The sequence below is a fragment of the Scomber japonicus genome, chromosome 20, assembly GCF_027409825.1.
Source record: "Scomber japonicus isolate fScoJap1 chromosome 20, fScoJap1.pri, whole genome shotgun sequence".
NCBI lineage: Eukaryota > Metazoa > Chordata > Actinopteri > Scombriformes > Scombridae > Scomber > Scomber japonicus.
This window is the reverse complement of record NC_070597.1, coordinates 19,961,713-19,977,504: the sequence shown is the minus strand read 5'-3', so window position 1 is coordinate 19,977,504 and position 15,792 is coordinate 19,961,713. Positions and strand designations below refer to the sequence as shown.

General features: G+C 38.2%; 1 protein-coding gene across 1 annotated transcript; it reads left to right on the top strand.

The window, feature by feature from the left end:
* The first annotated feature begins 489 nt into the window (after positions 1-489).
* On the top strand, positions 490-15,086 carry gucy2cb (guanylate cyclase 2Cb). Its single transcript, XM_053340904.1, has 27 exons — positions 490-691; positions 1,254-1,363; positions 1,516-1,583; positions 1,784-1,999; positions 2,338-2,456; positions 3,014-3,116; positions 4,531-4,645; positions 5,314-5,455; positions 6,683-6,765; positions 6,876-6,984; positions 8,186-8,267; positions 8,485-8,587; positions 8,819-8,875; positions 9,000-9,071; positions 9,257-9,361; positions 9,582-9,668; positions 10,351-10,483; positions 10,618-10,755; positions 10,873-10,949; positions 11,537-11,628; positions 11,761-11,919; positions 12,049-12,241; positions 12,327-12,501; positions 13,431-13,529; positions 13,780-13,874; positions 14,006-14,082; positions 14,796-15,086. Exons 1-27 carry the CDS (start codon positions 490-492, stop codon positions 14,992-14,994), a joined length of 3,210 nt encoding a protein of 1,069 aa, XP_053196879.1. The 3' UTR covers positions 14,995-15,086.
* The last annotated feature ends 706 nt before the right edge of the window (positions 15,087-15,792 follow it).

Here is a 15,792-nt window from a genome sequence, read left to right as displayed (position 1 = left end):
ACTGCTTGTCTTTTTTCATGGTATAATTTGTGTTTATTACCAACAAGATCCCAAGACCCCCAGATTCAATCTGTGCTCTTTGTGTTTGTTTGTGTTTCGAGCCTGTGATTTATACAGACCTTGGCATACCAGCAGTGAGGTTATATGGCCCTTGTCTGTGCCTTTAAAGGTTGTATATTAACTTGATGTGGAAAGGACAGGTGAGTGCCTCTTAGAGGAATAGAGGAAGTGTGAGCCTGAGAAGTGAAAGACTCGAAGGAGAAAACAGAGGAGGACTCTTGCACGTGATACAGCTCATGTAAATGAAACCTTTCGGTGATTCTTTTGGTGGATTAGACAAGATTTTATTTCTGGAGGTGTGTGGTGATTTTATTACGCTGTAGACGTGCTGGACTCTGGAGTAGAAAAGGTAGAAAAAACACTGAAAGCCTTTACAGACCATGGACTTTTAGCTCAGTAATATAAAAACTGCAAATGTTTGAGCTGAGAATGGATCCAGGTGGCTGGTGGTTGTGTTTGTGTACCTTGGGGATTTTTGCTGCTCCATTTCGGGTCATGGGACAGTGTCCAAATGGGACTACAATCAATGTGATCCTGCTGGAGGACGAGTCGTCTCCCTGGAGCCTTAATTTTGTGAAGGGACTGGTTCTGAAGGCTATAGCAACGGAGTCTGCCATTCATCCTGGAAACGGTAAAAAAAGAAGAAATACAACCACAAGATATTTGTTAGTTACACCAAAAAAAGATATTACAATGTGCTGTGTAGTGTAGTGTATTAACATGATCATATTTTTGTCTTTCAGTTTTAATTTCTTGTCTACACCTTCTCCAGTGTTTTCAAACTCAAATAAGATCTTAGGTCTGCATTACAATAATAAAATAGTTCCAACCACATAGTCATTGCCAGATTAATTTACAATGGACCCAGAAACAAAAACTAGCTGTGAGTTTTGTGATAACTTGTTTAAACACACATATATTTAGCAGTATGGGCCTCTCTGCAGGACAGGTGATGCAGAACTCTCATCAGCCATTATCACTTGATTTGGTATTATTCTTTTCGCCAAACTAATTTGCACTTCACCAAATTACCACAGAGACTCCAATAGCAATTCAGCCCTGCAACTGCATTTTAAAGGAGGATATAATGACGACATCGTTTTTTCTGAAAACCCACAAACAAAACTGAATGAAAATCCTGAAATGTTTTTTCTGTCTTTCTTTCTTTCCACAAACCACAATAATAAAAAAAGAGGAGGTAAATCTCACACCCAGCTTCAACGGGTTAAACACGACCATTTATAGACATAAAGGCTGCCAAGGAAGCACATGTGAGGGAGTGGACATGCTAAAAAACCTGTCGGTGAGTTGCTGTAGCATTATATTCCAAACATATTAGCCTCATGATATACATTTACCAGCATGTACTCCTTAATGTTAGCTTTGTACACAAATGTGAGAAACAAACAGCTGCACTGACATAATGACACTTATTACACTTCTTTTCTTTTGCAGACATCAGGCCAGCTGGGATGTGCTGTGCTTGGGCCTACCTGCACCTACGCTACTTTCACAATTGTTGAGTAAGTGCTGTTTTTTTCACGGTCATGTCTATACTCGTGCAGATGCATTTGAAAGCACCATTTACGCATCAAAACACAGTTTAATATGTATAAATGTTAGAGTAGTTCTGTGGTGGATGTGTGTGTACCTTCCATGTAGATGTCAGGCCCTGTCTCTCTCTCACACCACCTTTTTGTCTTTCTTTGTCTCTATCCATCAGTCTGGAAAGAGGTCTAAATCTCAGCACACCCATCATTTCAGCAGGTAGCTTCGGTACCTCCTGTGACAACACTCTCAACCTGCAGCGCCTCCTGCCACCGGCACGCAAGCTCTCACACTTCTTCATTGAATTCTGGAAAAACAAGAACACACTGAAATCTCAGTGGAAGACAGCCTATGTTTATAAGAAACAGACCAACACGGAGGACTGCTTTTGGTGAGTCACCTACGCGGTGTCTTTAAAAAACTCACAAAATATAATATACATTTATGCAAAACAACATTAAAAGAACATCATACACAATAACACAAGCGGTATGAGTATATTATTATGTACAGTCACTTAATTACACCAAAGCTTGTACAGCACTTTGGTCAACTGAGGTTTTTAAAAAAAAAAAAGTGCTATAGTAATAAACTTTGATTTGACTGAGATTATGGTCTGAGTCTATGCTGATAATGTATTTTTTGAGATTTGAATGGCAGGTTTAAGTGACAGTAACAATAAGCTATGGAAATAATCTGTATCTGCTGTATCTTGACTTTCTTTTACAGGTATATAAACACACTGGAAACAGATGGCTACTTTGCTCCAAATATTACTAGGAAATTGCTGCGCAAACCAGAAGAACTGACCCCATTACTTGCATCACCGAAAGACAGGATAAGTAACCGTGAGTTTAAAAAAACAACTTGACATACATCTTGTCAATATATGCTTGTCTGGTCTTATTGGGCAGCTGTTGTTATATGTAAGTAATGACTGTACATTAAGTAGTGATGAGATATCACTTTAACAAGGGTAAATACTTCGAAAGTTTGACTTTTACAACTTTCCCATGTGTAACCTTGACAAATATTTGACTATTAATGGAAGGAGGACAAATTCCTACATGACCTTTTGTTGTTGGGATGACTCAATGACAATATTAGTTTTATAGAAAAACAATATTTAAAAAAAAAATCAAATCTTACTTTGCATAAACTTTTCAAGTCCAACATTGTCAAACAAAATTGCCCTTTCCAAGTTTCAAGATGAAGTCATTTTTAGTATTGTCTTAATGCATAATACAGGTCATTTTTGGTTTGGTATTAACTTTGGTTTCAAGGTTGAAGTGGAAATTTAAACAGGCATCAGAGTCTGGCTGTTAAATGGAGTTTGACTCCCACCAAGGTCACCTTTGCTATTAATGCATTAGACTGTTGTTACAAAAAGCTTTTCTGTTTGCAGTGTTCATCATATGTGGATCACCAATGGACATAGCAGAATTGAAAAATCACTCTAAAGGGGGAGATGGCAGTGATATAGTCTTCATCCTTATTGATCTTTACAAGTCAGTACACATTAATCTTGAATTTCTATTTATCCCTTTTGCTGACTTTCTAAGTACTTTCTGTATGTGTATGTCTTGTATGTACATTTATATATATTGTACAGATACACCAACACTCACTCACTTCATTAGGAACACCTGTGTAATGTCACACAATACAACTGTGCCATATATTTTACTTTTATGAAGCTTATACTTTTTCAGTTTTTTTTTTGTTGTCATTGTCAAAAAGGTAATAATTCTACTTTATGTTTATTGTTGACATTGTAGTCGGTAGTAATGGTGTAATGGAGTGCATTATACTGAAAGAAAAGTTTTGCTAATATTTTGTCCCCTTCGTATATGTTAACAGAGTGGTCCTCGTTTCCTGTCATGTCTCAAGTTAGCTAAAAGTTAGCTAAACCAACCTAGCTAGATCAATAATGGATAAAGACTTAAAATAGTCAGCAAAATGAGGATAAAGGATAAATGGGCAAAACAGATAAAGTTAAGTAAGAATTTAACAGGTGAAATTGTTTAAATTAATGATCAATATTTGTCATTGGCAAGTAAAAGTAGCCTACTACAAAAGGTTGTTCAGCTTCTGCCACTAAGTGGTAAAACTTGCGTTAAAAACACAAACTTATCCAAACAGACTAGTGTATAATTTTCAATCCTCAGAGCCTAGCTCTATGAAGAACTTATAAAATAATAAATATATCTGTCAACTTGATTATAACAGAATACAATAATTTTCACCATCATTCATTATTTGTTTGTTTCTAGCTAAAGCTAGCAGCCAGAAACAATAGTTCGATGTTTGTTTCTTTGAAATATTAGCTAACGTGTTAGCTGAAAAAAAGGCTAAACATAAAAGTAAGGCTAAATGGTTCAAATTATTAGCTAAAAATAATAGATTAAGTATAGTTACATTATAGTACATGTTTGAGACACTTACTTAAAAGTAGTGGATAAAAGTTTATAACATCCAGTTACACTTGAACTAATAGAACGTATAGTAGAATTACAAACTTATTATAACATCATATCCACTTCTATATTACCAATAGTTAAATAAAATCAATTTTAAATGAACAGATTTGTAAAATGATGTGTTGTGCCAATGATGAGTTAACATTAATTAAATTCATCTGACAGGGATTTTGAGCCAGGTATATCTTACAAAAATCATTAGGACTTTTTCTAATAACTAATTGAATTACATTTGAAAGGTTTCACTTACAATTAATTTTATATTGATACATTTATTCTTGATGAGTTTTCTGCCCAATTCTAATAAATGATTTAAAATATTTCACTGAATCTGTCAGCTACAGATAATTACACAGGGAGTTACAAATATTATACATACACAGGAATGATTTATGTCAGATATGTAGGGATTTTAAGAGCTTCTCCTGTCTCCTTTCCACAGTGATCAGTACTACACCAACAGTTCATCATTGCCATTCATGAAGAATGTGTTGGTAGTGACGATGCCCAACACCAGGAATTACACAATCAACACAAACTTGTCAGACCCCAATGCAGTAAGAACACAAGATATTACTCAACAACCTTCTTCCTCATTCCACTGTTAGGATTTATATATACTTACTTGTTTTCTTGCCAAGAATTAGAGAAATGGATACCCCCTTCATATTCGTCTGTTAAATATGAAACTACAAGCCAAGAGATGGTTAACTTTCTTGGCTGGGAGTCTTGTTCTTTCTGGAGTCTTGTTGTCACGGAGAGGTTGCCACGGTTGCTTTGTTGCATGGCAAGAAAGAGAAACACGATTCCTAAAATGTCAAACAATGCCTTCTATGATATGTGTGGCATCCCCTCATCTATTATATAATACAAACAGCCTCTTCTTCTATCTGCCTTACAATATCTATTGAATGTAGTTAGAATCTAGTTAAAGGGTCAGTTCACCCAAATTACAAATAAACTTTATGTCTCACCTATATCTATGTAGATAGTTTTGATTTTATTTGCCCAGTTTTAAGGTTACCCTTTCTAAGATTTCTGCATCCAAGTAATGAACCAATTCAAATGTTTTTACCTGATAATGTTGATGATGAAATATTATAGGATATTATAGGATCACCATGCCTATGCCAATGTCTCTCGTTGTAAGTGAACAAATGCTCAGCACACATGCTTTACACTCTTGATCACCCTCTCATCAATCAATTTTTCTGTCTCTTTGCAGATGACCGATTACATGGCTGCATACCATGATTCAGTGCTGCTGATAGGTCGAGTGATGCGGGAAATTACCAAAAAATCACCGTCAGAGTTGCACGATATGCAATATGTTAACGTGAATTACTTCAGGAACACCTCCTTCGAAGGTAAGAAAAGTGGAGGAGACAGTAAGTAGAGAAGATATTAAAGTAAAATGTCTCCAATTCTCTAATGTACCTAACTTTCATGCCAGCAGTTAGTACAGTTGTGTGTATCTTTTTCAAGAAGTTGATTAAACCAAAACTCTTAGAGGTAAACAGTTCAATGATCAAAAACCGAATTAAAAATGAAAAAGAGGGAAAGGGTTTTTTCTAGTCAATGAAAGACATCTATCTCCAAAATGTCACCTCTTCATGAAATGAGAATAATTGCTTTCCATTTATGGAAAAACTGGCAATATTTTAATCATTGTTCAGTTTTTCTGTAAATTTGATTTTGCAACATCAAAGTCAAAATTGGTTTCAGCAGCTCCTCCACATTACCAAGCAGCCTTTTTGAAATTATTTCATCATCCTACAAGTTGACCAATTTAAATATATTAAAGGTGCAGTGTGTTTGTAGTGGTGAGGTTGCAGGTATTCAAACTAAATACCCCTCGCCTCCCTTCTCCAGTTCCAAGCCTGTAAGAAAACACAAAAAATGCAAAAGGCCCTCTCTAAAATCAGTGTTTTATTTGTCCATTTTGGGCTACGGTAGAAATATGGCGGTGCAACAAGTTAAGCTCCATGGAAGAGGACATGTTGCCTATGTAGATATAAAGGTCTCATTCTAAGGTAATGGAAACCAAATTCTTATTTTTAGGTGATTATACAATAATTAAAACATACTTATGAATATTATATTCCATTTCTGCCAAGTCTGTTCCTCTAGATGAAACTGAATTCTACATAGTGCACCTATAGGTCTAAAATACTGGAATAAGTTTTAGATTTTACCAGATTTTACCAGCCAAATGCCCAAATTCCCTGACTTTACCTCAGTGTCCACACTTCGGCTCCTGAGATCTGACATTGGTTGCTGCTGAGTGAGGTCTAACACATGGAGGCTGTCAACTGCTCTCACTTATCATTGTTTTGACTGACATGATGAAGACAGCGCTGAGATGAGGTGTTATAGTCTGCAGGCTGCAGCTCTAAGTAGCCTGTGTGTATTTGGATGTGAGTGTACCATTTAGACACACATGCTCGAAGAGAAGACGTTCATTCATAATGTGATGTAGGTCCTTTATTGTCTTTCTTAACTCAAGAGAGACCAATACCAAACCTTCAAGAATCTAATGAAAATACAGCACACTAGTTCACAGTTTTGGATGACCTTTCTTTGATTGTTTTCAGGTATTTCTGGAAATTACAGGCTGGACAAGCATGGAGACAGAGATGTGAATCTCTCAATCATTTACACCACTACTGACAACAAGGTATTTCATTCTTCTGCATTAATTATATTTAGTAGTGAAAATATAAATAAAGACAGATAACTCTTCTTTAACCTGAAATGTGTCATTTTCTCCTCACATGTGATCCTCAGTACCGAACTTTATTCATATTTGACACTGAGCGCAGCCTCACCACAGTGAATGACACAGCCCCTTCTTTCCTCTGGGGAAGCAGACTTCCTGAATCCACTCCCGACCAAGGTAAAGGTAAAACACACACATATGCACATTCAGCCACAACTCATCTTATTGTGTCAGCTGGCCGTCACAAGTTACAATCATTAACTATCTTCACACAAATACAAGCACGCACACAGACACATAGCACACCTGTTAGGCGACCATTGTTGGCTGTTTATTGCTGGCAATCTTCAGATGTGCTATCAGTCAGCAGTGGATCTGACATTTAACTTCAGATGTGTTATAAAGACGAATACGTTCTGTTTTTAGTGAAGATTTTAATGTTGGTAAAGTGAAGCAGGAAATGAAGGAAATAAAGAGGCTTTCATACTGACATATTTGACCTACAACTGAGTGACAGTATTTTGCCAAAGAAATGTGTCTGTACTTATGTTGTACACTGTTTCTCAGAAGGGTAGACAGCTGCACAGTTTTTCTCTGATTTTTCAACCTAAAAGGAAAAAGATTGACAATATGTTTTTATTTGCTACAATTTGATGAGTAGCTTAGAACTGCTTTCATACAGAAACACTGGTTCAACCCATATTTGACCATGCAGAACTGATTATTTATAATGGTTAAAGATACACTGTGGAGTTTTTCTTTAAATTATATTTACAGTCAATGCTTTTCACCATTAAGTATTGTGTAGATCATTGATGTCTAACAAACCTTCCTCCTAAAACACTTGCACAGTGGATTTAAGAATATTTAAAGTCACGCATTGTTTACATCCATGTCCACCAGCTTGTAGCTTCATAACTTTAGTGGGTAAATTGTTACCACCAACTTTCGATCATCCAGCAATGTTCATGTGCCCAATACAAACAAAACAAAAATCCACTGTTAAAACATTGCTGGTATTGGAGCACCTTTAATTACCAGGCTGTTGATGTCCAAACTGTGATCAACCAGTGACTAAATGATGACCTGGGAGTGTGCACGAGGGTTGTTGAGCTAGGTCAAGTCTTTATGCTCCATCCCCACCAATAGGGCTATATATATGAGGCTTATTTCCTGCTAATTGTGAAACCAGAAGCTCTTGTGACACTGGGGTCGCTTCAGCTGCACAACTTATAAATATTCAGTCCACAACATATGGACAGCGTTAGATTTGTGTGATTTTCACATCTTTTTAAACTTCATAGCGTAAACATATGAATTCCTGTTACATGCCTAAACTATAAATTGCAATTGTGTTTTTTTTGTTTTCACACTTCAGGCCCTGCAACTCACGACATCATTGTCATTGTGTTGGCCGTCACAGTGGTTGTGGTGGCCACCATCGCCTTCATTTTCTACAGGTGAGCATTTAATCCTTTTAGTGCAACACCTGTGCTCAAGGACATCAAGACTCATGGGTACTAGTAGTTGTTGAATGGTAAAAGTTAGACCAGGCCAAGAGGGTTTCCATTTAATTAAAGTCCCCCTCTAATCAAAAATGGAACACATCCCCACATCGTCATGGCTAGTTTAGTGATTTATTTTTCATCACCTAGTTGTATGTTTTGTCCCATTCAGACAGAACAGGAGAGATCGGCTGCAGAGGAAACGCTGGTCTCACATCAGCAGTGATCTCATCTCACTGCTGGAGAACAATGAACTGAATGTCATCTCTCTAAAGGTAAATGGGGTGTGAATCTCTCAGTTCACATGGAGACTTTTCTGCAGGGCAGCATGGTTATCCTACAGTCAGAAATCTCCTATCACTATGATCAAATTTTCTCAACTAATCACTTGTCTCATCGTAGATTTCTCTATAAAGTTGACCTTATTCTTGAACATGAATGCATCAGAGAATTAAGAGGAACAAAAGACTTTGACATGTTCCTTATGTTAAATCTGCCCCCATCAGATTGAAGATGAGAGGAGGAAGAAATTTCCAACCCGCCGTGTACTCTATGACAAGAAGGTAGGACACAACACTCTGCAGTTGTTCTTAGCAAACAAATCATCATACTTCTGCACTTTGTTGGATGTAAAGATGTCTTATTCTGGAATACTGCTCTTAATTGGCGTTGCTGCAACATTTTCAGATTGTGATTCTGAAGGAGCTCAAGCACTCAGACGGGAACTTTAATGAGACCCAGAAGATAGAACTGAATGCGGTAAGATGTGCACACACAGCAGGTCGCATGTGATGATGATGGTTTTGACTTGACGCACTGTGTGGTCCCATCAGATTTGTATTGCTTGTCGTTTGTGTTAATGTGTTTCTAATCTAGCCTCTGTGTAACTCAAAGAGCTGCTATCTCCTATGAACAATGAACCTCTTCTTCCTTTTTCTCTGCAGCTCCTGCAAATTGACTATTACAATCTCACAAAGTTTTATGGCACGGTGAAGCTTGAACAGGGTGTGTTCGGAGTGTTTGAGTATGGAGAGCGGGGGTCACTCAAAGTACGTATGGCATGCATCCTTTTAGTTTTAAATGGAGATTTAGTCGGCAGTTGACTGCAGAACAGATGATCAGATATGAGTGCAGAATACAATGGATTTATCAGAGAGACTGATTACTTTCATCATATATTTCAAACATATATTCACTGAACAGCAAGTAGTAATGGTCACAAACATAAACACACACACAAAAATGCCCTTTGTCCCTGTCTTCTTCCAGTACGTGCTGAATGACAAGGTTTCATACCCAGAGGAGACCTTCATGGACTGGGAGTTCAAGATCTCCGTCATGTATGACATCGCCAAGGTGAGACAGACATGCTCTGTTCTGCTGGTGAACAACATTATGTACCTCTGAAAAGTTATAGCGTGTGTGGAGCATGTCAAATAATGTTGTTTGGAGCCTTCTGAATACCTGGAGAAGGCATCATTAGCAGTAAAAATGCACTTCCAACGTGATATTACATCACACAACACTGACATATTATCATATCCTAGAGATGAGTAATAACCATCTGTACAGACACAAAGTTTCAAACAGTTTCATCTGCTATTCCTCGAGTTACTACTTCAAGAGTAGCAGATGAAATTCATCTGTCTATTTCCCTGAAACTGTACAAGAAACTGTAAATACACCCATGTGATAGAAAAAATAGAAAGAATAATGCTTTACACTATATCATTGGTGGGAGAAGTAAAAATGTGTTAATGATGCATTAGCTCCAACAATAATCACTGTAACACAAATGGAATATAATAGGATTTATTTTTTGTATGTGTGGGGTTTATACCAAGCACAGTGTTTTATAGACACATGAATGATTCACAGCTAAAAAAATGTTGTTGCAGTTCTTCCAGACTACCAGTAGAGATCAGTAAAGATCACAGATGACTTGCTTCCTCTTAAATCTCCTTGTCTCCTGCTTAGTTGTAGTGAGTGTGCTCCAGCCTGATGTTCATTCAGTCTGGTGTATAAATCCTCTGTGCAGGGCATGTCCTACCTTCATGCCAGTGACATCCAGGTGCACGGTCGCCTCAAGTCCACCAACTGTGTGGTGGACAACCGCATGGTGGTGAAGATCACTGACTTTGGCTGCAACACCTTCCTTAACCCTGGCAGAGGTAAAACCACAATTACAGTGTTTCTGCTGTAGTACTAAATCCTCACTCCTTATGTTTTTCTTTATTCCTTCACTTTCAGCATATCATTTCTTGTGTGTTTCCTTTCTCTTTTTACCCCTCCCCCCTCTTCTCAGACTTGTGGACAGCCCCAGAGCATCTGAGGAAACAGGGCACCTCACAGAAAGGAGACGTCTACAGCTTTGCCATCATCGCTCAGGAGATTGTCCTTAGAAAGTGCACCTTCTACACTGAGCACTGTTCTGAACGAGCAGGTGTCACACATGTGCTTATATTTACACAATCATGGTCCAAAATTGAAGTGTTTATACATACATATACAAATGTTGAATAGAGAGGATTAAAGTTTGTTGCTGTCTATTTCCTAACAGAAAAGATGTCCAAGGTCATCATGTCCTACTTCAGACCTGATCTTGACTTTGAGACAGCTTCAGGGAAAGAATTGGAGGTGTGTTATTGCCATTTCTTTGGCAACTTGTTGTATGGTGTGTGTTGTCTGTTTGTCTATGAGGCTGCAGTCATCAATCAGTTAGCATAAGCATAGCTTAGCATAAACACTGGAAACAGGGGGAAACTGCTAGCCTGGCAGACCCACCCAAATCCACCCACCAGCACATTTAAACCTCATTAATTAGTGCATTATGTCTTATATATTTCATCCACACAGAAACCAAAAGATAAAAATTACAAGCTGTGGTTCTATGGGGGGTTTTGTGCCAAGTTATTTCTTCCCTGGTAGCGGTTGTCAGGTAACTATCGCGGGCAAATCAAATAATGCACTGTAAAATGACACATTGTTGTTTTTATGTCTTGTTTTTGTACAGTATAACATGTTAACAAGTGAGCTTGTGCCTCTAGACAGTGACTGGCTAGCTGTTTCCCTTTGTATTTTGCTACATAGTCATGAAAGTGGTATCAGTCTGCTCATCTTTCTCTACACCAGAACAAATATATTTCCCAAAAACAGTGAATAAGCAAATAAATAGTGTTTCCCCCCAAAACTGTTCCTATAAAGCTTTGTGTCTCCTGTTGTAGGTGTACATGTTGATAAAAAGCTGTTGGGAGGAGGATCCAGATAAAAGACCTGACTTTAAGAGGATAGAAAACTGTCTGGGGAAAATCATCAGGTAATGGCTATCTTAATATTCTTGGGCTCTTGTTGTCATCATCGATGTGATCAATATATGTGGCCATGTGTAGTCTATGGCCTTTGAGAAATGAATCACATGTTTAAGTAAAAGATTATGTTTTTCTTCCAGTAAAATTCATAACCAGGACAATGAGAGCTACTTGGACAACATGATCAGACGGCTGCAGAGTTATTCCAGAAACCTGGAGAACCTGGTGGAGCAGAGAACGGCTCTCTATAAAGCCGAGAGAGACCGTGCCGACTGCCTCAACTTCATGCTACTTCCTGGGTTCGTTTGCACATAAAGGAGCACTCCACATTTTAATCAGTACCACAACTGAACAAAACAGTACCAGTGTTGAAAACAGGATATTTAGCCTTGTGTCATCTGTCTATGTACATGTTTCTCTCTGTGCAGACCAGTGGTGAAAAGCCTGAAGGAGACTGGTGTGGTGGAGCCAGAGTTGTACGAGGAGGTGACGATATATTTCAGTGACATAGTGGGTTTCACCACTCTGTGCCAGTACAGCACACCCATGGAGGTAGTGGACATGCTCAACGACATCTACAAGGGCTTTGACAGCATCGTCGACCACCACGATGTTTATAAGGTACTCACAAGGCTGATGCGTATTGTTAGATAAACAGATAGATTACAGATACTTGAGGTAATCTTTTTTTCCCATCCACTCACAGGTGGAGACGATAGGTGATGCCTACATGGTGGCCTCTGGGCTGCCAAGGCGAAATGGGAACAGACACGCGGTGGATATATGCCGCATGGCCTTGGACATCTTGGCTTTCATTGGCACCTTCCAGCTTAGACACCTGCCTGGCATCCCTGTGTGGATACGCATTGGTGTACACTCAGGTAGACTGTGTAAAAGTCAGGGATGTGCACTGTTGTAATGTTGCAATAAAAAATACACATTATCAGATGGAACAGAACACTAAAGAGCAAAGACAAATTTGAGGATTTCTTTGGTTTCCTCAGTGTTGTCGTAGACTTAAAATAGCTTACCGTACTTATACATGTTATCAACAAGTTTATTATACTAAGCTTTCATCAGCTGAGGTACTTGCTTGAAAGTCTGCATAGAAATGCTACAGATACTTTAGACATGACATACACTGAGTCTTATTTAAGTTCCTGTCACCAAATATGCAAGAGAAAGACTTTCAAATGGTAATATTATAGTAAATTAATAATCCACTTCATTCTCATATCTGTCTTATGAAGATACAGTTTTACAGTTTAAACAAATAAAACTTAACATGTTAATTAGTGAGCTTTAGAGTTGATGGCAGACATAGTTTCCAGAGCCAGGCTAGCTGTTTCCCCTCATTTCTAGTGTTTCTGCTAAGCTAAGCTAACCGTCTGCTGCCTGTAGCGCCATTTACTGGTCAAACATGAGAGTAGTATCAATCTTCTCACCTTACTTTCAAGAAACTGAAGAGAGATTAGTTATTAAAATGCTGAACTATTCCTTCAGCTGAAAACATAATACAGGTAATAAATGGAGAAGTAGGAACTAGTCAAAAATGCAAAGATTAAATCCACATAATTTAGTTATTCATCTATTTATCATATTTTGATTATTTTAATGTGATTTATTGATTGAAATGTATGTATTAACCCCCATTTATCTACACACCTCTTTACATAATCCATGGCCAATTACAACTGTATTCTTAAAATTCTCACATTTGTGTCTGTTGATTCTCCTCCCTGTGATCTGTATACTTACTGTCTTTTATTTAATAAGTTGTAATGTATGTTGGTGTGTGTTGTGTGTCCAGGTCCCTGTGCAGCAGGTGTGGTGGGGATAAAGATGCCCAGATATTGTCTATTTGGTGACACAGTCAACACAGCATCTCGCATGGAGTCCACAGGCCACCGTGAGCACCAGAAATAAACACACACACACACACACACACACACACACACACACACACAAAGAGGCATTTTTAACGAGCAAACTGATTTATACTGACGTTAATGCAGATGACTAGTTTGACATAGCTACGTTACATTAGCATCTTACTTACTCCTGTGCAATTACAGAATCTACCAATCAGCCTAATTAGATAAACCCACCAATGCCATGCTCAGTTGAAACACAATGTTCTATCCTTTAATATTCTCCAGCCCTGCGGATCCACGTCAGTCAGCCTACTATAGAAATCCTGCAGAGGACAGACTGCAAGTTTGAGTATGAGATCAGAGGAGAAACATATCTGAAGGTAAAGATGATGCTCTTTATTTTTTTTTAAACTAAATTCTGCAGAAAGTGTGGATATCTGCAGGCTTACATTAACTGTCACACATTGATGCCAAAAGTCAAATATGTGTCTACATGTTTGTCTTTCTCCAGGGTAAAGGAATGGAGACAACCTACTGGTTAACAGATGAAGGGGGTGAAGACTACAACCTCCCAACTCCACCTACAACGTAAGCAACTGCTTTTCTACTATTACTACTGAGCTTAGTTTATGTAGCTTTCTGAGCTGATTTTTATTAGATTGATGATGAGATTGAAATTCATAAAGGTGTTTGAGGCTCACTTTATATACGTACAGTTGCTTAATAGTGTTGACGAGTGCAGATCTGATCACTGTGAGCAGGTTGGAAGAGGCTTTTCTGGTATCCAGAGAATTACCAACAGGCTTTAACAACATCTGCTTGTTCTTTAAAGCTACATGAGGCAGAAAACATGCAGAAATACAGTGAATTAATATACAAGCTACAGCAGTATCTCAGCAACTATTGGAAGGATTGACATGAAATTGGGTACAGACATTCACGATGAACTGGAGTAACTTTAGTGATCAGGTGACTTTTCATCAAGTGTTATCAGGCCAAAATTTCACTTTGTCCACTTTGGTTTATGTCCAAATACCTGCAAAAACATTTCCACCTGCCTTAGCTGTAGCCTGTTTATTATAATGAGTAGAGTTGCAATGATAAGTCACTTAATCGATTAATTATCAATTTTGATTATAAATTCATTATTTTGAGCCCTAACTTGGAATTTGGTCCTTTCAAAACCATTTTAATAACAGGTTGACATGTTGATTGCTTATGATAGATACTAATTTGAGGTGTCTTACTTAGAGTGAGTTGACTTTTGAACTTGGTCTGATTTTCTGCTCCTGCTTTTCCAGAGAGAACGTTCAGCGGCTTCAGCAGGACCTCGCCCACATGATCCTGATGTGTCTGGAGCGCCGCGCTCGTGGGTCTGTGCGGAGAAAACAGAGTCACAAGAAGGAGGACGACCAGGAATCAGAGGTGGAGTCTGAGAGTGACCACCCTGTGTACCTGCAGCTGGCCACGGTGGATAACACACTCAGTACCTTCCTGTAGGACAAACCTGCTGTACAGTACATCACTGTCAAACCCTGACTGAATGACACTATTCAGGAAAAGTGGAATATACCAGTAGATAGAGCTGCACAGGGAGGAAACAGTAAGGACTGTAGCTACAAGTTTTGAAAGACGTCAAATATTCATGAACAAATAAATGCTTTGTTTAAGACCTGAAAATCAGTGAGAACATAGTTTAGTAGTTCCTTTCATCGTTGCTTTGTATTATATAAGATGGACAACGATATGAAATGTGCTGATTTGCTTTTATTTCAGGATATAGTTCTGACGTACATCTTGTCTTATCAGAAATGATGATGATGATTTCTGGCATGGTCCTTGCCTTTTGTGCTCCTTATTGAACCCCTGGTTAGACGTGCAATGGCATGGATGGGAAGATAACACTGAGCCCAGCAGGGTTTGTTCTTCATGCTAAAATGAGGCTGTAAAGAGCAGCAGTGCTCTTAGGCTACATCCAGATATGTTCTTTGACTTTCCTCCTGTGTACTGTGGTCACTTTAAGGGGTTCATTAATTGTTTAAGTGTGTAATTTTTTACTGCTGGGTCTAAAAGTGTGTGATATAGAGCCAGTTGCTTGTATGTCCAGTGCGCAATATGTCATTTATGTCTTAGGAAGAGAATATTGAGCATCCATGTTTATGAATGGAGGCTGCATTTAGGCAAAGCGGGGTTTTTAAAGCTTAACAGTAACTTCAGCATGCAAAAAAAGACTGCTTACTGTACATGAAATGTTTAGCAGGTACCATATTCACTATCTTAGTTTGCACACTATTTGCT